The 18,199-nt window shown below is 43.4% G+C and overlaps 1 protein-coding gene across 2 annotated transcripts in view; it reads right to left on the bottom strand.

The window, feature by feature from the left end:
- The window catches only part of SH3KBP1 (SH3 domain containing kinase binding protein 1), a 244,669-nt gene that overhangs the window by 155,185 nt on the left and 71,285 nt on the right, over positions 1 to 18,199 (bottom strand). For both annotated transcript variants that reach the window (XM_050936578.1, XM_050936579.1), the window contains exon 3: positions 15,010 to 15,116. In XM_050936578.1, the coding sequence (XP_050792535.1) occupies positions 15,010 to 15,116 (107 nt within the window). The remainder of the gene's footprint in view (positions 1 to 15,009; positions 15,117 to 18,199) is intronic.

Genomic DNA, 18,199 nt, shown 5'->3' with positions numbered 1-18,199 from the left:
GAAGCAAGCAACTTCCTAATGTAATTCCCGTAGAAAATAAATACATCACCTAAAAATGATTCATTCCCTCATGTGTAACCTATCCAATATGGAATAGGAGCATCATATTAGGAAGTGACAGTCCCTACATACTAAATGCCTTTAGGTTATAACATGACAGCAGGGAGTGATTTATTCTCTGCATCAGATAAGCATATCTTTGACAGATTAATATCTTCCATCCATCAGACACTGCCCATCCACAAGAAAGTGATAGGAGAGGACAGCTTCAGTCTGTGAAATATCAGTCTCTTATGTGGTTTGACCCATTTCCTTTCTGCCAAAAAAAAAAAAAAAAAGAAAAAAAGAAAACCAGATTCCAACTTCTTTGCAAGTTGTAGCTGTTTATGTTTACTAATTTTTTAGAAACAAAAAATTAAAACAGTTTCAGTTATTTGCTAAGAACTCAGCTACATATCAAATATTTGTAAAAGTCTCAAGTTCTTACACTGTAAATCATTTATTAAGAACGTATCTAGGATGCCAGCAACAACTTATGGCAAATATTTTCTCAACCTATAGATGAAGTAACTCAATCTTAAAACCCAGACATATACTGTGATTTATTTGTGTGTGTGTACTTCCTTTTGATATATTACTATAAAGTACATTTACCAAGTTATTTTTACTTTAGGTAAAAATACCTGCTTCTCATACAAATTCTTGTCCTTTTAGGCTGATTTTTTGCCTTTAATTTTGAATGAAGTGGCAAATCAATACGGCTATTTTCATTTAACAACTTCAGTACCTTACCATGCCAAAATACCTTGTTCATGCATCAGTAACATCAATGAGGTCAAGCACATGTCTAGGAATCATGGCTGTTAGCTGACTGCTGCCTTAGAGAGAAGAAGAAACAAGGCATTCTGGGTGAAACAATGGCCCCACTGAAAGTCAATGGCAAAACTTCCATTGCCTTCAGTGGGGCTAGGATTTCAGCCAGTGTTTTCATATGTCCTAGAAAAATAATACTTGTTTGTTTTTGTTTTCTCTGGTCAAACTAAAAAGGTTGGGAAAAACAGAGAGAAAAATAAACAATAGTATTTTCAAAAGCCAGACCTTTCATATAATAATTTTTGAAGAGGAAAATTATAGGGTTAAAGTCTTTAAGTTCACCTTTTAATATTATTCATATATAAAATATTTCTACTTATAATACTGTATTATTCACAGAAGACATTATTGATCAAAACTGAACCTTTATTCATTACTCATACTACCTAACAGTTACTCAAGTCTGACTAACTGATGACCAAAAGATGAAGCACAATGGAATTATGCAGACCTTTAGGTCCCAATCTCACAAGCAAATAGGATTGAGCCCTTAATGCCTTTTTTTCCCTGTGTGCTATAAAACCAAAACCAGAACAAACAATATTATCCACTTACATCCCTCCGATGAAATTTTTTCTGTATTTTTCCTGTTGCGTAACACTGTTTTCTAATAAATTAATATCAGTACCCTGTACACAGACACACACACCTCATCATTATTCACACTTAAATCATCTGCGATGCTTACTGACGACTACTGCATTATATTTCCAGTGTCTGCTGAGTGAGCAAGAGACTAGAGCTAAAAGTGGAATCTTCCCAAAACACTATGCAAAGTGATGTTTGCAAAGAATACTGGGGAGCTCCATGTTTTAATAAATATTTTGTTCAACAACAGCACTGTACAACATAGGTGTGCGTATGTGTGCACATGCACATTTTTATCAACTTTAAACACACTAGTTAGAGATTATTTTGTACAACAAACTACATATAAAACTGTCTTCGGGATTTAGCAGCCCAAAATGGGGACAACCCTGTGCCATATGGTTTGAAATGATGTGATAATTCTTAGCCAATAAAAGCTTACAAATGGAAATGTATTATTCATGTGAGTAGCCTTTCAGAAGGTACAAGCATTCAGTAAAATCTGTTACTGTAGCTAAGTGCTTTCAGGATGTATGCACCTGGGTCCTAATTCTTGCCTAGCATTCATGCACTGTAAAAATCATCCTCTTTTTTTTTTTTTGCCTCACTCACAGAACAGAAATCAGGGTTCCTGTAGTAGAGGAAATGTTCTTGAATTAATCCATCTCCTATTGACAATACTGTAGATATTGTTTTTGGTTCAGCCTGTCTCCCCTTCCCCATTGGTTAAATTTTCTGGCAACCTTCTGGGAAGGGTGTCTTCAACTTGCTATGCCTGATATGCTGTCGGTACTGCTGTCACACTACATTTTAAGTATAACAATATACATGAGGGTGAATGGAGATATTTCATTAGCCTACTTCATATATTTATGGGAGGCACATTTCCATTCAGCCATTTTTACAGAACACATCACCAACCAATGTTATGTGTGCAGGGGAGATGGGTCCAACAGTGAGGGAGCTACACCCAGTCCCTCCTCCACCTAAAATATATTATGATTGGTTATCCTGTGTCTCATATCTTATTGGGTGGCTGTGGAAAATCATTTCTGCAGAACCCACACATATCTCTACTGCCATTAAAAAGCTGCTTCTCCGAGATTTAAAGATATTAATATTAAATGTTGTTTAATTATTATTAAAAGTACCCCAAAACTCCATCAAAGTACCTTATGAGCTAAGTTCCCTCTAAGCTGCATGGCTACCAATGGCCATGCAGGCAGGAATGCTCTCCCTCGGCCCAGAGCTGCTGCGGTGAGAGAGGGCTGGAGTGAGTCCTTTCTCCCTGCCACAGCCCTAGGGCAGCCTGCACCCCAAGTCCCTCATCCCCGGCCTCACCCCAGAACCCGCACCCCCAGCCAGAGCCCTTACCCAACCCTCTGCCCAGCCCTGAGCCTCTTCCCATACCCAAAACACCTCATCTGCAGCCCCACTCCAGAGCCTGCACCCCAGGCAGAGGCCTCATCCCCCACACCCGAGCCCTCTGTCCGAATCCCTCAGCCCCACCCCTGCCACACATCACCTCCATATTGGTGCACATAACAAAACTCATTCCACACATGGATGTAAAATATTAGAGGGAACATTGCTTATGAGGTTCCTCCAAGGAAGTGGCATATATAATTTTAGTTTTTGAAAACCACTACAGCAAAACGAGACTTTCACAGAAAAGCACCATGGGGCAGACTCTGGTACCACAGCTTTCACTGAGATTACTCGTAGAGTGAAGCACCATTTGAGGCAGATAAGTGTAACTAGCCAAGTGATAGGAGGGTTGTTGGAGAAAGCACAGATATGGAATGTATTCCACATACAAATGAAAATAAGTCAAACTGTAATGTTTGCACTGGTACAAGACAGGAACTGATGAAGTATCCCAGAAGATGAAATTCTGGAAAGCAGTAAAAGAGGAACTATTATTGTTATTTACATTTCTAAATACTGAAAAATGCTCATATTCAGATGGAGGCTAAGTACCTAGACAATCAGAGAGAGAGAGAGAGAGAGAGAGAGAGCAATTAAACACAAAGTGGCACAAAAGGGAGTTCTAAAATACTGCCAGGGCCTACATCATTCAGCATTTTAAAAATCAACAGCGACACCTTCCTAGGTAAAGTATTCCAGATGGAATAATATGATCAGTCTCTCTAAATCTGCAAGCAAATGTACCATGTTGCTGCATTCTAAAGAAGAAGTGCTAAGAAGGAACTAAAGAATCAAACTGTGTGGGCAGGAGGCCTTCATGAAATAAGCAAAGATGCATCTAAAATAAAGTATACAACTGGGGGAAAAAGCCACATCCAATACATGCCTTTCCATGGAAAGGGCTTTGACTGGAATTGACACCTTGATTTTTAATATGATTCTCTTTTCCAAACAAGTCTCTTTTCAATGGTTGGGGACACAAAGAGACAGACAGCCCACACATAATCATCTTCTCTATGGTACCAGCAAGATTTTCTCAAGTCAAAGAAAAAGTAAGAGGTAGCTCCGACTCAGCTGGGAATAGTGTATCCAAGCATTCCTCGAGGGTGAAGGAAAAACCGTGATGACTCCATGAGACAAGAGATAGCAGTATGCAGTGACATGCCACAGCATACTGCTGAGTAACCATTTTTTTCCTTTTGTTAATTAACTTGTCTTACTGTTAATCTAAACCAGCAGTGCTGTGTGGTGGGTTTTGTCTCCTTAAAGGAGCAAATGGAGCATCATCTTCTTCTGAATGTTGCAGATGGCTGGACATATGGGTCTGGGGAAGTTTAGGAACGGGAGTATGTTGGCGTCACATGATAACATTAGCCAAGTCTGGTAAAGTCAAAAGTGTGTCTGGATAACTGCTGGCAGGTGACTGGATTCAAAGTGATTGAATCAGAGCTGTACACCATTGCAGAACACAACATGCATGCTGGCCGCTGACTCTGTGTATGTCCCGGGAAGGGAGCCACAAGTAGCAGAAACATTTTCAAGATGTGTTGCTCATATCCATTCCAATTAGGTGTGCACATGCCGCGTGCATGGCTGTCAGAAAGTTTTACCCTAACAACACCCAGTAGGTCAGCTGTGGAGCCCCCTGGAATGGCACCTCATGGTGCTCGATATATACCCCAGCCGACCCGGAGCCTCCTCAGTTCCTTCTTGTCAGTTCTGCTGACAGAGGGGAAGGTGGGACAGATTTGGAATGGATATGAGCAACACATCTCAAAGATCAACAAGGGCCGAGGGATGTACTGGGCACTGCTTCCAGCAGCTCCCATTGGACTGGAGCAGTGAACCGCGGCCACTGGGAGCTGCGATCGACCGAACCCGTGGACACGACAGGTACACAAACCGGCCCAGCCCACCAGGGGCTTTCCCTAAACAAGTGGCATCCCCAGTTTGGGAAACACTGATGTAGAACATAATGGTTTTGTCTGTGAGGACCGCCACACAACGACATTGTGGCTGCTCCTGGAAAGCCTGACAGGCAAGGTGCACCATCAGCTCCCGAACGTTGATATGAAGGGACAGTGCGGATGGGGGCCATAGGCATCAGTGACCAGGGACAAGGAAAGCTAAGGACTGTGAAAGGAGACTCCCTCACATACCACCCAGGGATCCAGCCACCACTGGAGGGAGGCCAGGACCCGCTCCAAGACGGTGACCACCAAGTTCAGGCTGTCTTGACCCGGGCGATAGACTGATGAGAGCCAGGTTTGCAACGGAGTCGAAGTCTGGTGTGCCTGGTCACGTATGTACAGGAAGCCATGTGGCCGAGAAGACTCTGGAAACTTCTTGCCGATGAGGTTGGGAAGCTCTGAAGGCTCCGGACGAGGCCCACAATAGCTTGGAAACAAGCATCCAGCAGGAGGGCTCGCACCCGGATGGAGTTCAGAACTGCCCTGCAAATTCTATTCTCTGGGTCAGTTCTAGGGTTGATTTTGCCATGTTGAGGAGGAGGCCCAGCTGAAGAAACGTGTCCGTGATCAAGCAGAGGTGGGCCTGCACCTGTTCTCTGGTGCCTCCCCGGATTAGCCAGTCATCGAGGTAAGGGTACACTTGCACCCACCGTCATCGAAGGAAGGCAACCACGATCAACATACATTTGGTGAACACTTGGGGGGGCTGTGGAGAGTCTGAAGGGAAGAGCCATGAACTGGTAGTGTTCATGGCTGACCACAAAGCACAGGAAGCGTCTGTGCGCTAGATGAATTGCTATGTGGAAATACGCGTCTTTCATGTCGAGAGCGGCGAACCAGTCTCTAGGATCCAGGGAAGGTATAATAGTGTCCAAGGAGACCATGCGGAACATCAACTTTACCATGAACTCATTGAGTCCATGCAGGTCCAGAATGGGCCGAAGCCCCCTTTGCCTTGGGGATTAGGAAATATTGGGAGTAAAACCCCCCTGCCCCATAGTTCCCTCGGAACTTCCTTGATCGCCCCCATGGCAAGGAGCACCTGAACCTCCTGAATAAGGAGTTGCTCATGAGAAGGGTCCCTGAAGAGGGACAGGAAGGAGGGTGTGAAGGAAGAAAATTGGAGAGAGTATCCCGCTTCCACTGTGTGGAGGACCCAGCGGTCCATAGTTATCTGAGACCAAGCATGGTAAAAATGAGATAAATGATTCAAGAAAGGGGGGGTAGGCTCTTGAATGAGGTCCTGAATGCCGTCCTCCAGCGTCCCTTAAGAAACCTGTTTTGATCCTGACGAAGGTTTGGTCAGGCCCTGGCCTTGTCCTGGCGGGGGGTTGGAGGGCTTCCTCCTGCCATTATGCCCCTGCCGCCTATAGAGATCCTGCTCAGCAGAGGAGGATACGAGTGCTGCTGTGGCTTGCAGGGTTTTCGCTGGGTAGCCAGTGTGTGCTTGCCCAGAGACTTCATTGTTGCCCTTGAGTCCTTAAGGCTATGTAACCTTGAGTCAGCCTTTTTCTAGAACAGGCCCTCTCAGTCAAAGGGGAGGTCCTGCAGTGTTTGCTGAAGCTCCGGGGGCAGGCTAGAGGCTTGCAGCCAGGAGGCATGCCTCATCACGATCCCCGAGGACAAAGTACGTGCAGTTCAGTCCACAGCGTCCAGCGAGGCCCACAAAGAGGTCTGTGCCACTGTTTTGCTCTCGTTAACCAAAGCCCCAAACGCCTCCCTGGACTCAGGAGGCATCAGCTCCTTAAACTTCAGCAAGGAGTTCCAGGAGTTAAAACTATAACGACACAGAGCTCCTGACTTGAAGGCTCCTGTAGAATATACTTTGCATCTCAACAAATCAAGGTGCTTGGCGTCCTTTGATTTGGGTGCTGGAGCCTGCTGGCCATGCCATTCCTTTTCGTTCACAGAGGCAACCACAAGCAAACAGGGCTGCGGGTGAACAGATGATAATACCCCTCTGAGGGGTCAAAGTACTTCCGCTCCACCCTCTTGGCTGTCGGGGGGATGGACACAGGGGTCCGGATAAGGGGCAGAGCTACCCTTGACGGGGCTTCCGGAGTCAGGATGTTCACCACGGGTTCCTCCAACTCCACCACCTCCTCCACCTGCAGGTTCATGTTTCATGCCACCCTGTGCAGGAGGTCCTGGTGGGCATGGAGGTCTACTGAAGGGGGACTGGAGACCGCAGTACCTGCCACCACCTTGTCGGGTGAGGAGGAAGAGGAGGCCACAGGTGGGAGAGGGTCGTCCAGGGCCCCTGCAGTGCCAGGACCTGCTGCTCTGTGCCCCCTACCTCAGGGACCGGCCCAGGAATTGGGGGAGGTCCTGTGGCGGGTAGAGAAGTCGCCACTGCCTCTATGCCCCTCGGGGCAGGCCAACTGGCAGTAGCCTCTGGCACTTGCAGCTCAGAAGGGGCTGATCAGAAAGCCCTAGATGGAGCACCTTGGGCCTGATGGTACACCCATGGCGTCCAGAATGGCAATTGAGTGGGCCCCTGAGTGGGTCCCTGCATTATGCCTGCCAAGACCCCGTCTGTCTCCAGGTGGCTATGGTTTGAATGGCAACGGTCTGAAAATTGTGACCCCGCTTCCAATCCCGAAGAGTGAGAGGCGGTGTGTGAAGGCGTTGGCAGTGCCAAGAGGATCTGCGCCGGTGCACATCGACAAGGTGACGGGGAACTGTGCCATGAAGCTGGGGAGCAGTGCCAGGACCTGGACTGGTGCTGAGATGTTGACCGGCATTGGGAATGGCGTCGAGTCCGGGATCTGCTCCTTGACAATGACCGGCAGGCAGAATGGCGCTGCGAATGGGATCGGGGACAGGAGCCGGAGCAGCGCTGCGAGTATGACTGGCGCCAGAACTTCGAGTGGCAGTGGGAATGGTGCTGAGAGCGGGATTGGTGCCGTAGCTCAACCGATGGTGCTGACGGGTGAATCAGGGCCGCCTTGCCCCGAGATGGTGCTGTGCGCAGAGGCACTGGGGTCTTGGCGTGTCACTGAGGGAATGCCGATGCCGTCATGGCAATAAGGTCCCTTGCAGCCACAAAAGTGTCTGGAATAGATGGCAGCTGGACTGCTACCATGCTGTGGGCCAGGCGGTACTTTAAGAAATATGATTCCTGATGTCAGATACCATTAACTTAGGTTTGAACAGAGACTGGGGATGGCTCGGTCATTACACTAATTGAATCTATTTCCCCATGGTAAAGTATCCTCACACCTTCGTGTCAACTGTCCGAAGTGGGCCATCTTGATTATCACGTCTAAAGTTTCTCTCCCCTGCTGATAATAGCTTCTCTTAATCAATTAGCCTCTTACAATTGGTATGGGTACTTCCACCTTTTCATGTATGTATAAATATCTTCTTACTGTATGATCCATTCTATGCATCCGATGAAGTGGGCTGTACCTTATGCTCAAATATATATGTTAGTTTCTAAGGTGCCAAGTACTCTTGTTCTTTTTGCTAAAACAGACTAACTCGGCTGCTATCTGAAACCTCTCACAGAGTCTCAATGTCTTCACAAACTTTAATGAATTTAGCTCTACAGCACTCATATGAGATTATGTGATGTTACAATCCCCATTTTACAACTGGGGAACTGAAGCACAGAAATTAAGGCCGAAACAGTCAAAAGTGTCCACTACTTTTGCAAGTCCAATTTAAGACATCAAAGGCCTGTTCTTTTCAGAGTACTTAGCATTTTAATAGAACTTTATATGTTCAGTGCACAGGTCTAATCCACCTCATTTCCAGCTGTGAACAGTCAGCATTTATGCAAATCTGGCCCCAGGTGTCTCACACTGGCCACTCAGAACATGAGGAACACACAATTAGCATTAAAGTGTGAAAAGTCTGGTTAAGTGACTTGAATAGTATCACACAGGAACTCTGGGGTCCTCTAGACAAGTTTCTTTACTACACACTCCTAGGGAAGTTCTGTGCCAAAAAATTAAAAAATTCTGCATACGTACAATAACTCCTCACTTAATGTTGTAGTTATGTTCCTGAAAAATGCGACTTTAAGTGAAACGATGTTAAGCAAATCCAATTTCCCCATGAGAATTAATGTAAATGGGGGGGGGTTAGGTTCCAGGGCAGCTTCCTCTACTTTGCAAGCACCAGAGGCGGGGGTTCAACCTTCAGCCAGCCCACTCCACTCCTTCCTCCAAGCCCCCACCTTTGACCCGTTTCTTCTCCTCCACCTCCTCCCGCTTTACTTCACTCGCTGCGTCCTGGCTCCTCCCCACTCTCCCCTCCCAATTGCCGCATAGGGGAGGGAGGGGGAAGGTGCGCCGAGTCCTCACTCCTCCCCCCTCCCTTCTGCCCACGGCAATCAGCTGGCTTGCTGCGTTCATGAAGCAGGGGAGGGAGGGGGAGCCCGCGTGCCAAGTCCTCGCTCCTCCCCCTTCCCTCCTGCTGGGGCAATCAGCTGGCTTGCCGCGTTCGGGAGGCAGGGGAGGGAGGGAGGAGGTATGCCGAGTCCTCGCTCCTCCCCTCTCCCTCCTGTCTCTAAAACACGGCAAGCCAGCTGTTTGCCGTGGGCAGGAGGCGGTGGGATGAGGGGCATAGCGCTGATCCGCAGCGTCTGCGGGTGGATGGGAAGCGCTGGGGGGGAGGCTGCCAGCTGTGGAGAAAGCAGGCAGCCAAACAACATAAGGGTAGAGCATTGCACAACTTTAAATGAGTATGTTCCCTAATTGATCAGCAACGTAACAACGAAACAACGGGATGACTTTAAGTGAGGAGTTACAGTATTTTAAAATTCTACAAAATTCTGCACGTTTTATTTGTCAAAATAACACTATATAATCACATCAGTTTCAATTATTTTGGTAATTTATTTCAAAATACCTGTCAGCAACAACGTCTGTAACAATACAGACAACAAAAGATTGCCCCAGCAGTAGCAAGTTAAAGAAACCCCTAGGACAACCTAGTTTCTCTGTTATGTTTTAGTTGGGTGCCTCAGTCTGGGTGTGTCACACGTGCTAGCTGGGCACATCTTGGGGGAAAACTCTCCCTCTCTGGTCTCAATACACCCACACCCCTGGCTCCCAGAACCCAGGGTGCAGCCTCCCTCCCTCGGACACCTACATCCTCCTACTCCCCTGAGCCCAGCAGCAGCGACCCTTATCCCAGACACCCACATCCTCCTACACTCCCAGAGCCCAGGGACCCAGAGAGAGAAACAGCCTGATGCTGGGTCCTAGGTTTGTACAGTTTCCTGAATGCTGCCTTCTTTCTTCAGAGTGTTCCAGGAACTGCAGCTGCTGGGAACTCTCCAGCTCTGTGCACGCACACACACCCCTCTCCTTGGCAGCGTCCTGTATTTGCAAGCTAGAGACCAGGACTCTGCTGGGTCCAGCAGCCCCTAGTGGCAAACAGCAGCTCTGCAGCACCTATTCTGCAGAGAAAAATGAAATTCTGCATTGCATAGTAGTGCAGAATTCTCCCAGAAGTAACTACAAATCTACAAGCTTCAGTGCCAAAACACAGCCCCATCCTGTGCACAGAGTAAGGCAGGGGATCTTGTGGAAAAAACTGTATGTGAACATGTAACTGAAGGCCAATGTCACTGCACAAAGGGACTGAATTAAGATTGCACAAGTAGCCTTAATGTGGCATTTCCTACTTTTAGTGCTTAAATTTTCAACCTTAATGTTCTTTTAATGTATGCTTTTAACACTGTAATTACTCAATTAAAAAAAATTAAAAACAGAAGTTTCATCATCTGAAACAGTACTGCCCCTCAACTTGGGCCATCTGCAGGTTCAGACCCTTAGATCCACAGCAGAGTTCTCTACCACTTGAGCTAACAGAGTATCTCATAGCAGTAATATTGTCATCCTCTCTGTGGACCAGCCACATAAGGGTGAATCAGACACTTTGTTTTTGGGTTTAACAGCTATTTACTGACAACAGATGAATGTAGAAGCACAGGACTACTGGGTTCAATTTCAGGTTATGGTGGAGAGTATGTGCTTTAGTGCTGATAGACCCTTTTGCCCCAATAGCACCTGTCCCTGTCTGCTCCTATCAAACCCACTTCCAACTATGAGCTTCTTCTCCCACCTTGTGACATTCTCTTCCCACATCATTTCTTACTACTTTGCATTTAAGGCAGGTTGCTTCCTCTTTATCCTCACAACCTGTGTGACAGCAGGGTGGGAGTATTGAGAGCACAAAAGAGGCCGTCTCCCTGCTCTCAGTTCTGGTGCCCAACTCCCCAGTGGCCCAAAGCAACTAGGAAAAGCCCTGCTCAACCCCTATATCTCTTACATTCAGCAGGCTTGGTACAGACATAGGGTGACCAGATGTCCCAATTTTATAGGGACAGTCCAGATTTGGGGGGCTTTTTCCTTATATAAGCACCTAATACCCCTCACCCCCGTCCCAATTTTTCACATTTGCTATCTGGTCACCCTATACAGACAGAATGTATTCAAAGGTTTATAACTTTATCATATGTGGATGAATTCTTGTAGGATCAGCAAAAGGCTCATCCCTGACGCTACAGCCAAATTTTAAGCTCTTGCACCAAAGCTTCTCAATAAAATGGTTATGAGAATTTTTTAATCTGAGCAATAAAATGGTACCAGTGTAGACTAGCTCTTAGTTAAATTAGTGCAACTTTATTGCGTAGACAAGGCCTAAAATTCACAGGCATGGCATCATACCTCATACTTGTGATTAAAAAAAGATTTGGTGGGTGAGGGCAGGACTGGGAATAAGTCAGGATAGCTATAGACCTAACCTTGCAAAATTTATGAAGGGTAAATATTTTTTTAACAAGCAAATAAACTATAATTCAGGTTTTCATCTTCAATCACAATGGTCTAGACTGAGCAAATAAATTTTGTGCTGGTGCTACTAAATATTAATGAACTTTTTGCAAAGCATGATTCATATAATAGGTTTGTGCATTCATCGTTTGAATGCACATGTTATGGTACATCATAAAGTAAAACTTTACAGAAATATGTTTCTGGTTCGCACAACTGAGATGCTTATATTCTTAATAATTCCACAGGTTAGGCATTCATAGCTTAGAGATGCATTATACTAAGTAAAGTGGTATTTATGGAATGTCAGAAGTGCCATGGTTCACACTGCAGTGCTATGCCTTTGTACACAGTAACACTGACATGCAGAAAGACAAGCAGTAAATTACTGATGCAGCTTTCTGTGGCAGATAAAATTCCTGTGAAATGGTGAAAAGCCTGCTGTACTTTTATATGAATCAGAAGGGTAGTGGGACAAGAACAGAACACTGACAATCTATTCCACATCACCATTCTAAAAAACAACCCTGGTTATAATAAATGCCCTGTGGTTATACTCACTGTGATCTTAAGAATTTTGATTTTGCGGAATAAATTTTTTCTTCCATCAACCCAGTCGGAAGGCTAAGATAACACCCTGTGTTGCACTAATGCAGTGAGGAGTAAGTAAGGAAGATCCTACATTTGGGCAAATGATAATGTAGGATATTTCCCTCCGATACAAGTGAGTATTAGGAAGGGGCAACAGCTCATCTACTTCTAGTCCCCTTATTCTCTAGCCAGCTGCCACAGGTGTTATGGTCAACAGCACATGCTAGCCATTGGCAAACCTCTTCAGTGCAGCAGTAAAAGAAATCCCAGCAGTGCTTCCCCCAGGTCTGCCCAATAGAACCTTGCCTTAGCTATACATTTTCCTAGAGCAGAGAATCTGCAAGACACTCAGACTCCCTTCAGCAGCCCCAATCAAGCCAGAATTATGAATTCCATGCCAGATGTGTGTATTACTAATTGAACATATTTTAATTATTATGTAAACATCTACTTCTGAAAAACATTCTCTTAACTATGAGCATGGGTGTGTATGGGGTGGAGGATGAGGGAGTGGAATGTTTCATTTTCATATGTCTACAACTTCCACATGTAACGAACATTTTCAATCTCATCTGGATTTGAAAAACTGTACTGATTATAGAAAAAGGGAGTTATTAAAATGTGCGTGAAAAGAAACAAGGGATATGTTTGTTGGCTGAACTTTAGAGGGCTCCCAATTAAATTAGTTACTTATACGATTCATTGGAGGGTGACAGTTCTTCCTCATGGATGGCCTATTTAGTTTATGTTGGGAGGGCTTTTTATTCCATCACCTTGTTCTTCGAAGACAGATTTATCAAGTTTTAAGTGCGGCAATTCAAGGAAGGTTTTCTATGTCCATGTAAGGTCTAATATGTTTCAAATTGCACAGCAAGGAGAGCTTAAATTCAGTCTTGGAACTCATTAGAATATTGGGTGAATAGTGCCATCCAAATGTCCTAGCCAATATCTTATAATCTTGACATCCTACATTACAATTCTGCTCACAGCCAAAATAAGGTTAGTTAGGTGCCATGAGGTGTCTGGTTCCGGGAAGGACAATGTGCAGTGTATGCACTCAGGTTAAAGAAGAAACAGTGATTACTAAGCCCTTCACATTTGGATATGTCAAGTTTAGTCTTTTTACAGGCAACAAAGACCTGACCAGATTGCAATGAATTTTTTTTTTTTTTTTTAAGAAATGGATTGTTGGTTATTTAAGTGATGGATAAAAGAGAAATAAAACTGGCCATATCCTCAGCAGAATAACAAATGCTGATTTGTTAGCTGCTCAGTCACTGAAAAAAATCCCTGGAAATAAATCATAGCAGTTGATAACTTGCATTTTATTGGACTTTTCATCAAACTGAATCCTTAGATAGATCATTTTAATGCTCAATAAATAAAATTAAATGACGGAGCATATCCTGATTCATTCCAAAGATTCCAGGTTAGTATTTTAGTTCCCAGTCCTGATATTTATATGAAGAGGATAACTTCTAACAGCTTCAATGAAGCAAGATCAGAAGGTGTATTGACGGAACACTATAGAAAATAGATCCGACAAGCAGATCTGCGTATGCAGAACCACTTGCAGGTTCTAAGCTTTTGGTTCTAAGTATCTAAACTTTTGTAAATGGTGCTGTCATAAACAGATGGTTAAGGATTAATGTCTCTTTTACCTGTAAAGGGTTAAGAAGCTCAGTGAACCTGGCTGACACCTGACCAGAGGACCAATGGGGGGACAAGATACTTTCAGATCTTGGTGGAGGGAAGTCTTTGTTTGTGCTGTGGTTTTTTTTTGTTCGTTGTTCGCTCTTGGTGCTAAGAGGGACCAGACGTGCACCTAGGTTTTCTTCAATCTTTCTGAATCGGTGTCTCATGTTTCAAAATAGTAAGTACTAGCCAGGAAAGGCGGATTAGTCTTATGTTTGTTTTCTTTAACTTGTAAATGTGTATTTTGCTGGAAGGATTTTTACCTCTGTTTGCTGTAACTTTGAATCTCAGGCTAGGGGAGGGGGAAGTCCCTCTAGTCTATATGAATCTGAATACCCTGTAAGTATTTACCATACTGATTTTACAGAGATAATTTTTACTTTTTTCTTTCTTTAATTAAAAGCTTTCTTTTTAAGAATCGGATTGATTTTTCCTTGTTTTGGAATCCAAGGGATTGAGTCTAAACTCACCAGGGATTGGTGGGGGGGAAAAAGGAAGGGAATGGTTAATTCCTCTTTGTTTTAAGATCCAAGGAGTTTGGATCTGCATAGCTTCCCAAGGTAACCCAGGGAGGGGAAAGTCTGGGGGTGGGGTGGGAAAGGAGGGGGAATGGTTTATTTCTCCTTGTTTTAAACCCAGGGGGTTGGGTCTTGGGTTCCCCAGGGAAGGTTTTTGGGGGAACAGGAAGTGTGCCAAACACTATATTTTGGCTGGTGGCAGCGTACTAAATTTAAGCTAGTAATTAAGCTTAAAAGTGATCACGCAGGTCCCCACTTTTTGGACACTAAAGTTCAAAGTGGGGAAAAGACCTTGACAGGTGCCCAATCTTAGAAACTGATCTGTGTTCAAATGCCACTTGGTGTGGAGTATGCACATATTCCTGCAGGTAAAGCTTTGAAGCAGATCAAATTACAACAGAATCATAAGGGGCAAAAAATCTGAACTGACATAACACAAACAAAAGAACAGTAAAAAAACTCTTTTGAATCGTTTTAAAACATATTACCCTCAGAAAGGTTAGCGTGTACAAAGCAAATGAAGACTGTGTACCGACACAGTACATAAAAGTTACTTACTTCTCCCATCACTTCAATGATGTCACCAACTTTTAACTCCAGCTCATCTTCATTTTGAGGCATGTAACTGAAAGCCACTTGACATCTTCTCCTCCTATTTCTCTCCCCTGGAGATGGAGATGAAAGAATAGAGCAAAACGTTTAGATGAAAATTTAAATAATATGAGGCTTCCTGAACAAGCAACCCAGCTACACTGTGCCCTGGAACACACTCCATGGGACAGCACTGAAGGTGAAGCAGCATTGCAGTGTTATAAATGAGCACTATTAAAAACTTTTTGAATGTTTGCAATCCCTAATAAATGTGCCTAGGATCGATTTACAAAGTAGATCAATATTCAGAATTTTTCAGAGGACCATAGAGCATATTATTCCTTCCAGCTACTTTTGTCTTTTGATGTGAATTGATACAATGGGATATTCAGGTAAGAATAAACGGTCTTTCTTCTACTTCTATTAGTGCTGCTGCTTGCTCTCTCTCTCTTTTTAAAATGTCAGTGCAACAGTAGGGTCATCTTCTGTAGATATATATTTTTAAATGGCATACTTGCGCACTAATCTAAATTTAGGGTGTTGATTTAAATGCAGCCAGGTAAATGGGAAGATTCAGTTTTGGAATATTGCTTGCTAAACAGCTATATTTGGACTTTGTTGTGGAACTGAGAAGGAAAAAGAAAACTTTCTGTAATTTAACTGCTGAAACATCCTACCCACCCTCTTCTGGTTAAAGAGCCACTTACCAAAACAAAGAAAAGTAACAGTATTTTGCATGTTGGTAGACATGGATAGCAGACTGATAGAAACCAATTAAAATGCAGCTCCCTCTGTCATAAATAAGGAAATTTCTTGTCCAGATGCCTTGCAATGCAGGAACCATACCATATGCCGTATGAAAAAACTGTCAATACATTTCTTCACTTCGTGCGTAATTTGCTTACTTATAACCTGGAATATTAAATCTCCTCAAATGCACACACACAAATCAGGTGTGTCTTCATAATTATGGTCCAAATGCCCCTAGACTTCCATTTCAAAAAAAGTCATGCAGTCAGCATGATGTTTACTCTACAAAAATACTCACTGACAGTACTAGAAATGCTCTTTAGGACAAATGAATGAGAAAAGTCATATAATTGCTGATTCTCTTTCTTTCAGTTTGGAAAGCTGGTCGTTTAAAAAAAAAAAAAAAAAAGAGCCTGGAGGTAGTCCCATGCAGACAAAATCTGAAAGGCAATTTTATCTTCACCTTGACTTAGCTTTTAAATTTTCCCATCTCAGGCTTTGGAAAAAAGCTTCCCTTGTCTCTGAGGTATAGTATAAACAGCAGATGACTATTTGAATTTTTTAAAAATAAATATATTTTAATGCAGTTGACCTATCTCAGTTCTTTCATAAAAATGTCAGTTTATTTTTCTTCACTTACACTAATGAAAAGTATTGTGTGACATTGATGATTTCACTTGGGTGATTTCTGGGCTGTATCCTAATAAATACACTCTGCATAGAATGCCTTCAGGACTGTGCAAAAGTTAGAGGCTGCAAATAAAAAACAGACTTTTTCTAAAGATAAACATCCTCATTATATGAATATCAGCACTTATAAAGAGGTAACTGTTGACTGATTTGACAGACTGAAGTACGTCAGGTGCCATGGTATTTTATAATCAATATTGGGTGACTCAAGGATAAATGATTTTGACATTTCTAAGGGCTGGTCTACACTAACGCTGTAAGTTGATCTAAGTTATGCTAGTTCAGTTACGTAAGTTACGTAACTGAAGTTGACGTAACTTAGGTCAACTTACAGCAGTGCCTACAAGGGAGAGCACTCAGGGAGGTGGAGTACAGATGTCAATGGGAGAGTGCTCTCCCATCAATTTAGCGTGTCTTGACCAAACCTGCTAAACGGACACCACAGAATCAACTGAAGCGGTGCTGATTTAGCCGATAGTGTAGACTTGACCTAAGAGAATAAGAAATCGATACAGCACTGGATACTACTGATAAAACCATGTGAATCTCTCTGTCTCTCTGGGTTTTTTTTTGGTTTTTTTTTTTTACTTATGATCTTTTTGTGTCATTGCTATAAGTGTGTCTTCCCTGGTCAATTCATGTTGAAGAGCTTGTATAAAACAGAAAGATTAATATGTATGTAAAAGAAACATGAAAACATTAAGCCTCAAATCAAAGTACACTTACAAACGCCAGGAATCCTTCAGATGTTTCCTAAATTTGGAAGTATAGCTACTGGAGTTGTAGAAAAGGCCTTCCTCTCAACTACACATCCAGTCTCTCCTCTTACACTATCTCCTCTGATCAGCATTTACTAGATCAGCAGCTCACTCACACTCAGTGTGTACATGTACTCCTCGTGCAAGCTATCCAGTTTTAGGCAGGTTCAACTGGTCTTATTTTATTCCCAAGAACAGAGCTTGTCAAAATTTTTCACACACAACTTATTTTGGGGGGAAATGCAAAGTTGTGCCAATTTCAGCTAATTGATTCAGTTGGGGAAAAGAAAACTAATAAAATCTGAAAAAACTAAAAACATTTCACATCAAATAAAATGAAACATTTGGATTTTTCAGTATGACGTTTTGTTTCAAAATTTCTTACTACCACAAAGATGTAATCACTTTATTGTAATCTCTCTGGAACTGGGACTGTCGTTTGGTTGTGAGTTTGTACAGCACCTAGCAGAATAGGATCCTGGTCCATGACTGGGGGCTCCTAGGTGCTAAGGTAAAAGTATACTTAGGGTCCTTAATGTTTATCTTAAGGTCTATCAGAACTTGCTCAAAGAGCAAGAGAACAACATGGGAAGTCCTCTAATAACGTAATGCAAGTCTTGGTACAAGAGAAGGACAAGTGAAAGGAAGCTCCTTCAATGCTGCAATCCAGCAGGAAAAAAAGATTATACAAAAGTCATGGGGTGAAGGAGGAAAGATATACTGTATATGTTTAGAAGAATTCCTAGCGGCTTCAGTAATTATCCATCCAACGTAGCTTCAATGAGCGTGAAGTGGGGCCACTCTACAATGCAAGAGGGACAATGTATAATAAACAAAGAGCTATAAACCGCATCCATCCAATATACTGTCCTCTGTACTGCTATTTTCTTAATCCTGCTCTTGTGAGAAAGGTGGGGAAAAGAGACAAGAGGCAAATGCTTTGAAATCCACTTCATGTC

Source organism: Gopherus flavomarginatus, chromosome 1 (genome assembly GCF_025201925.1).
Source record: "Gopherus flavomarginatus isolate rGopFla2 chromosome 1, rGopFla2.mat.asm, whole genome shotgun sequence".
NCBI classification, from domain to species: domain Eukaryota; kingdom Metazoa; phylum Chordata; order Testudines; family Testudinidae; genus Gopherus; species Gopherus flavomarginatus.
The sequence above is the reverse complement of the archived record's forward strand: the minus strand, read 5'-3'. Positions and strand labels throughout refer to the sequence as shown.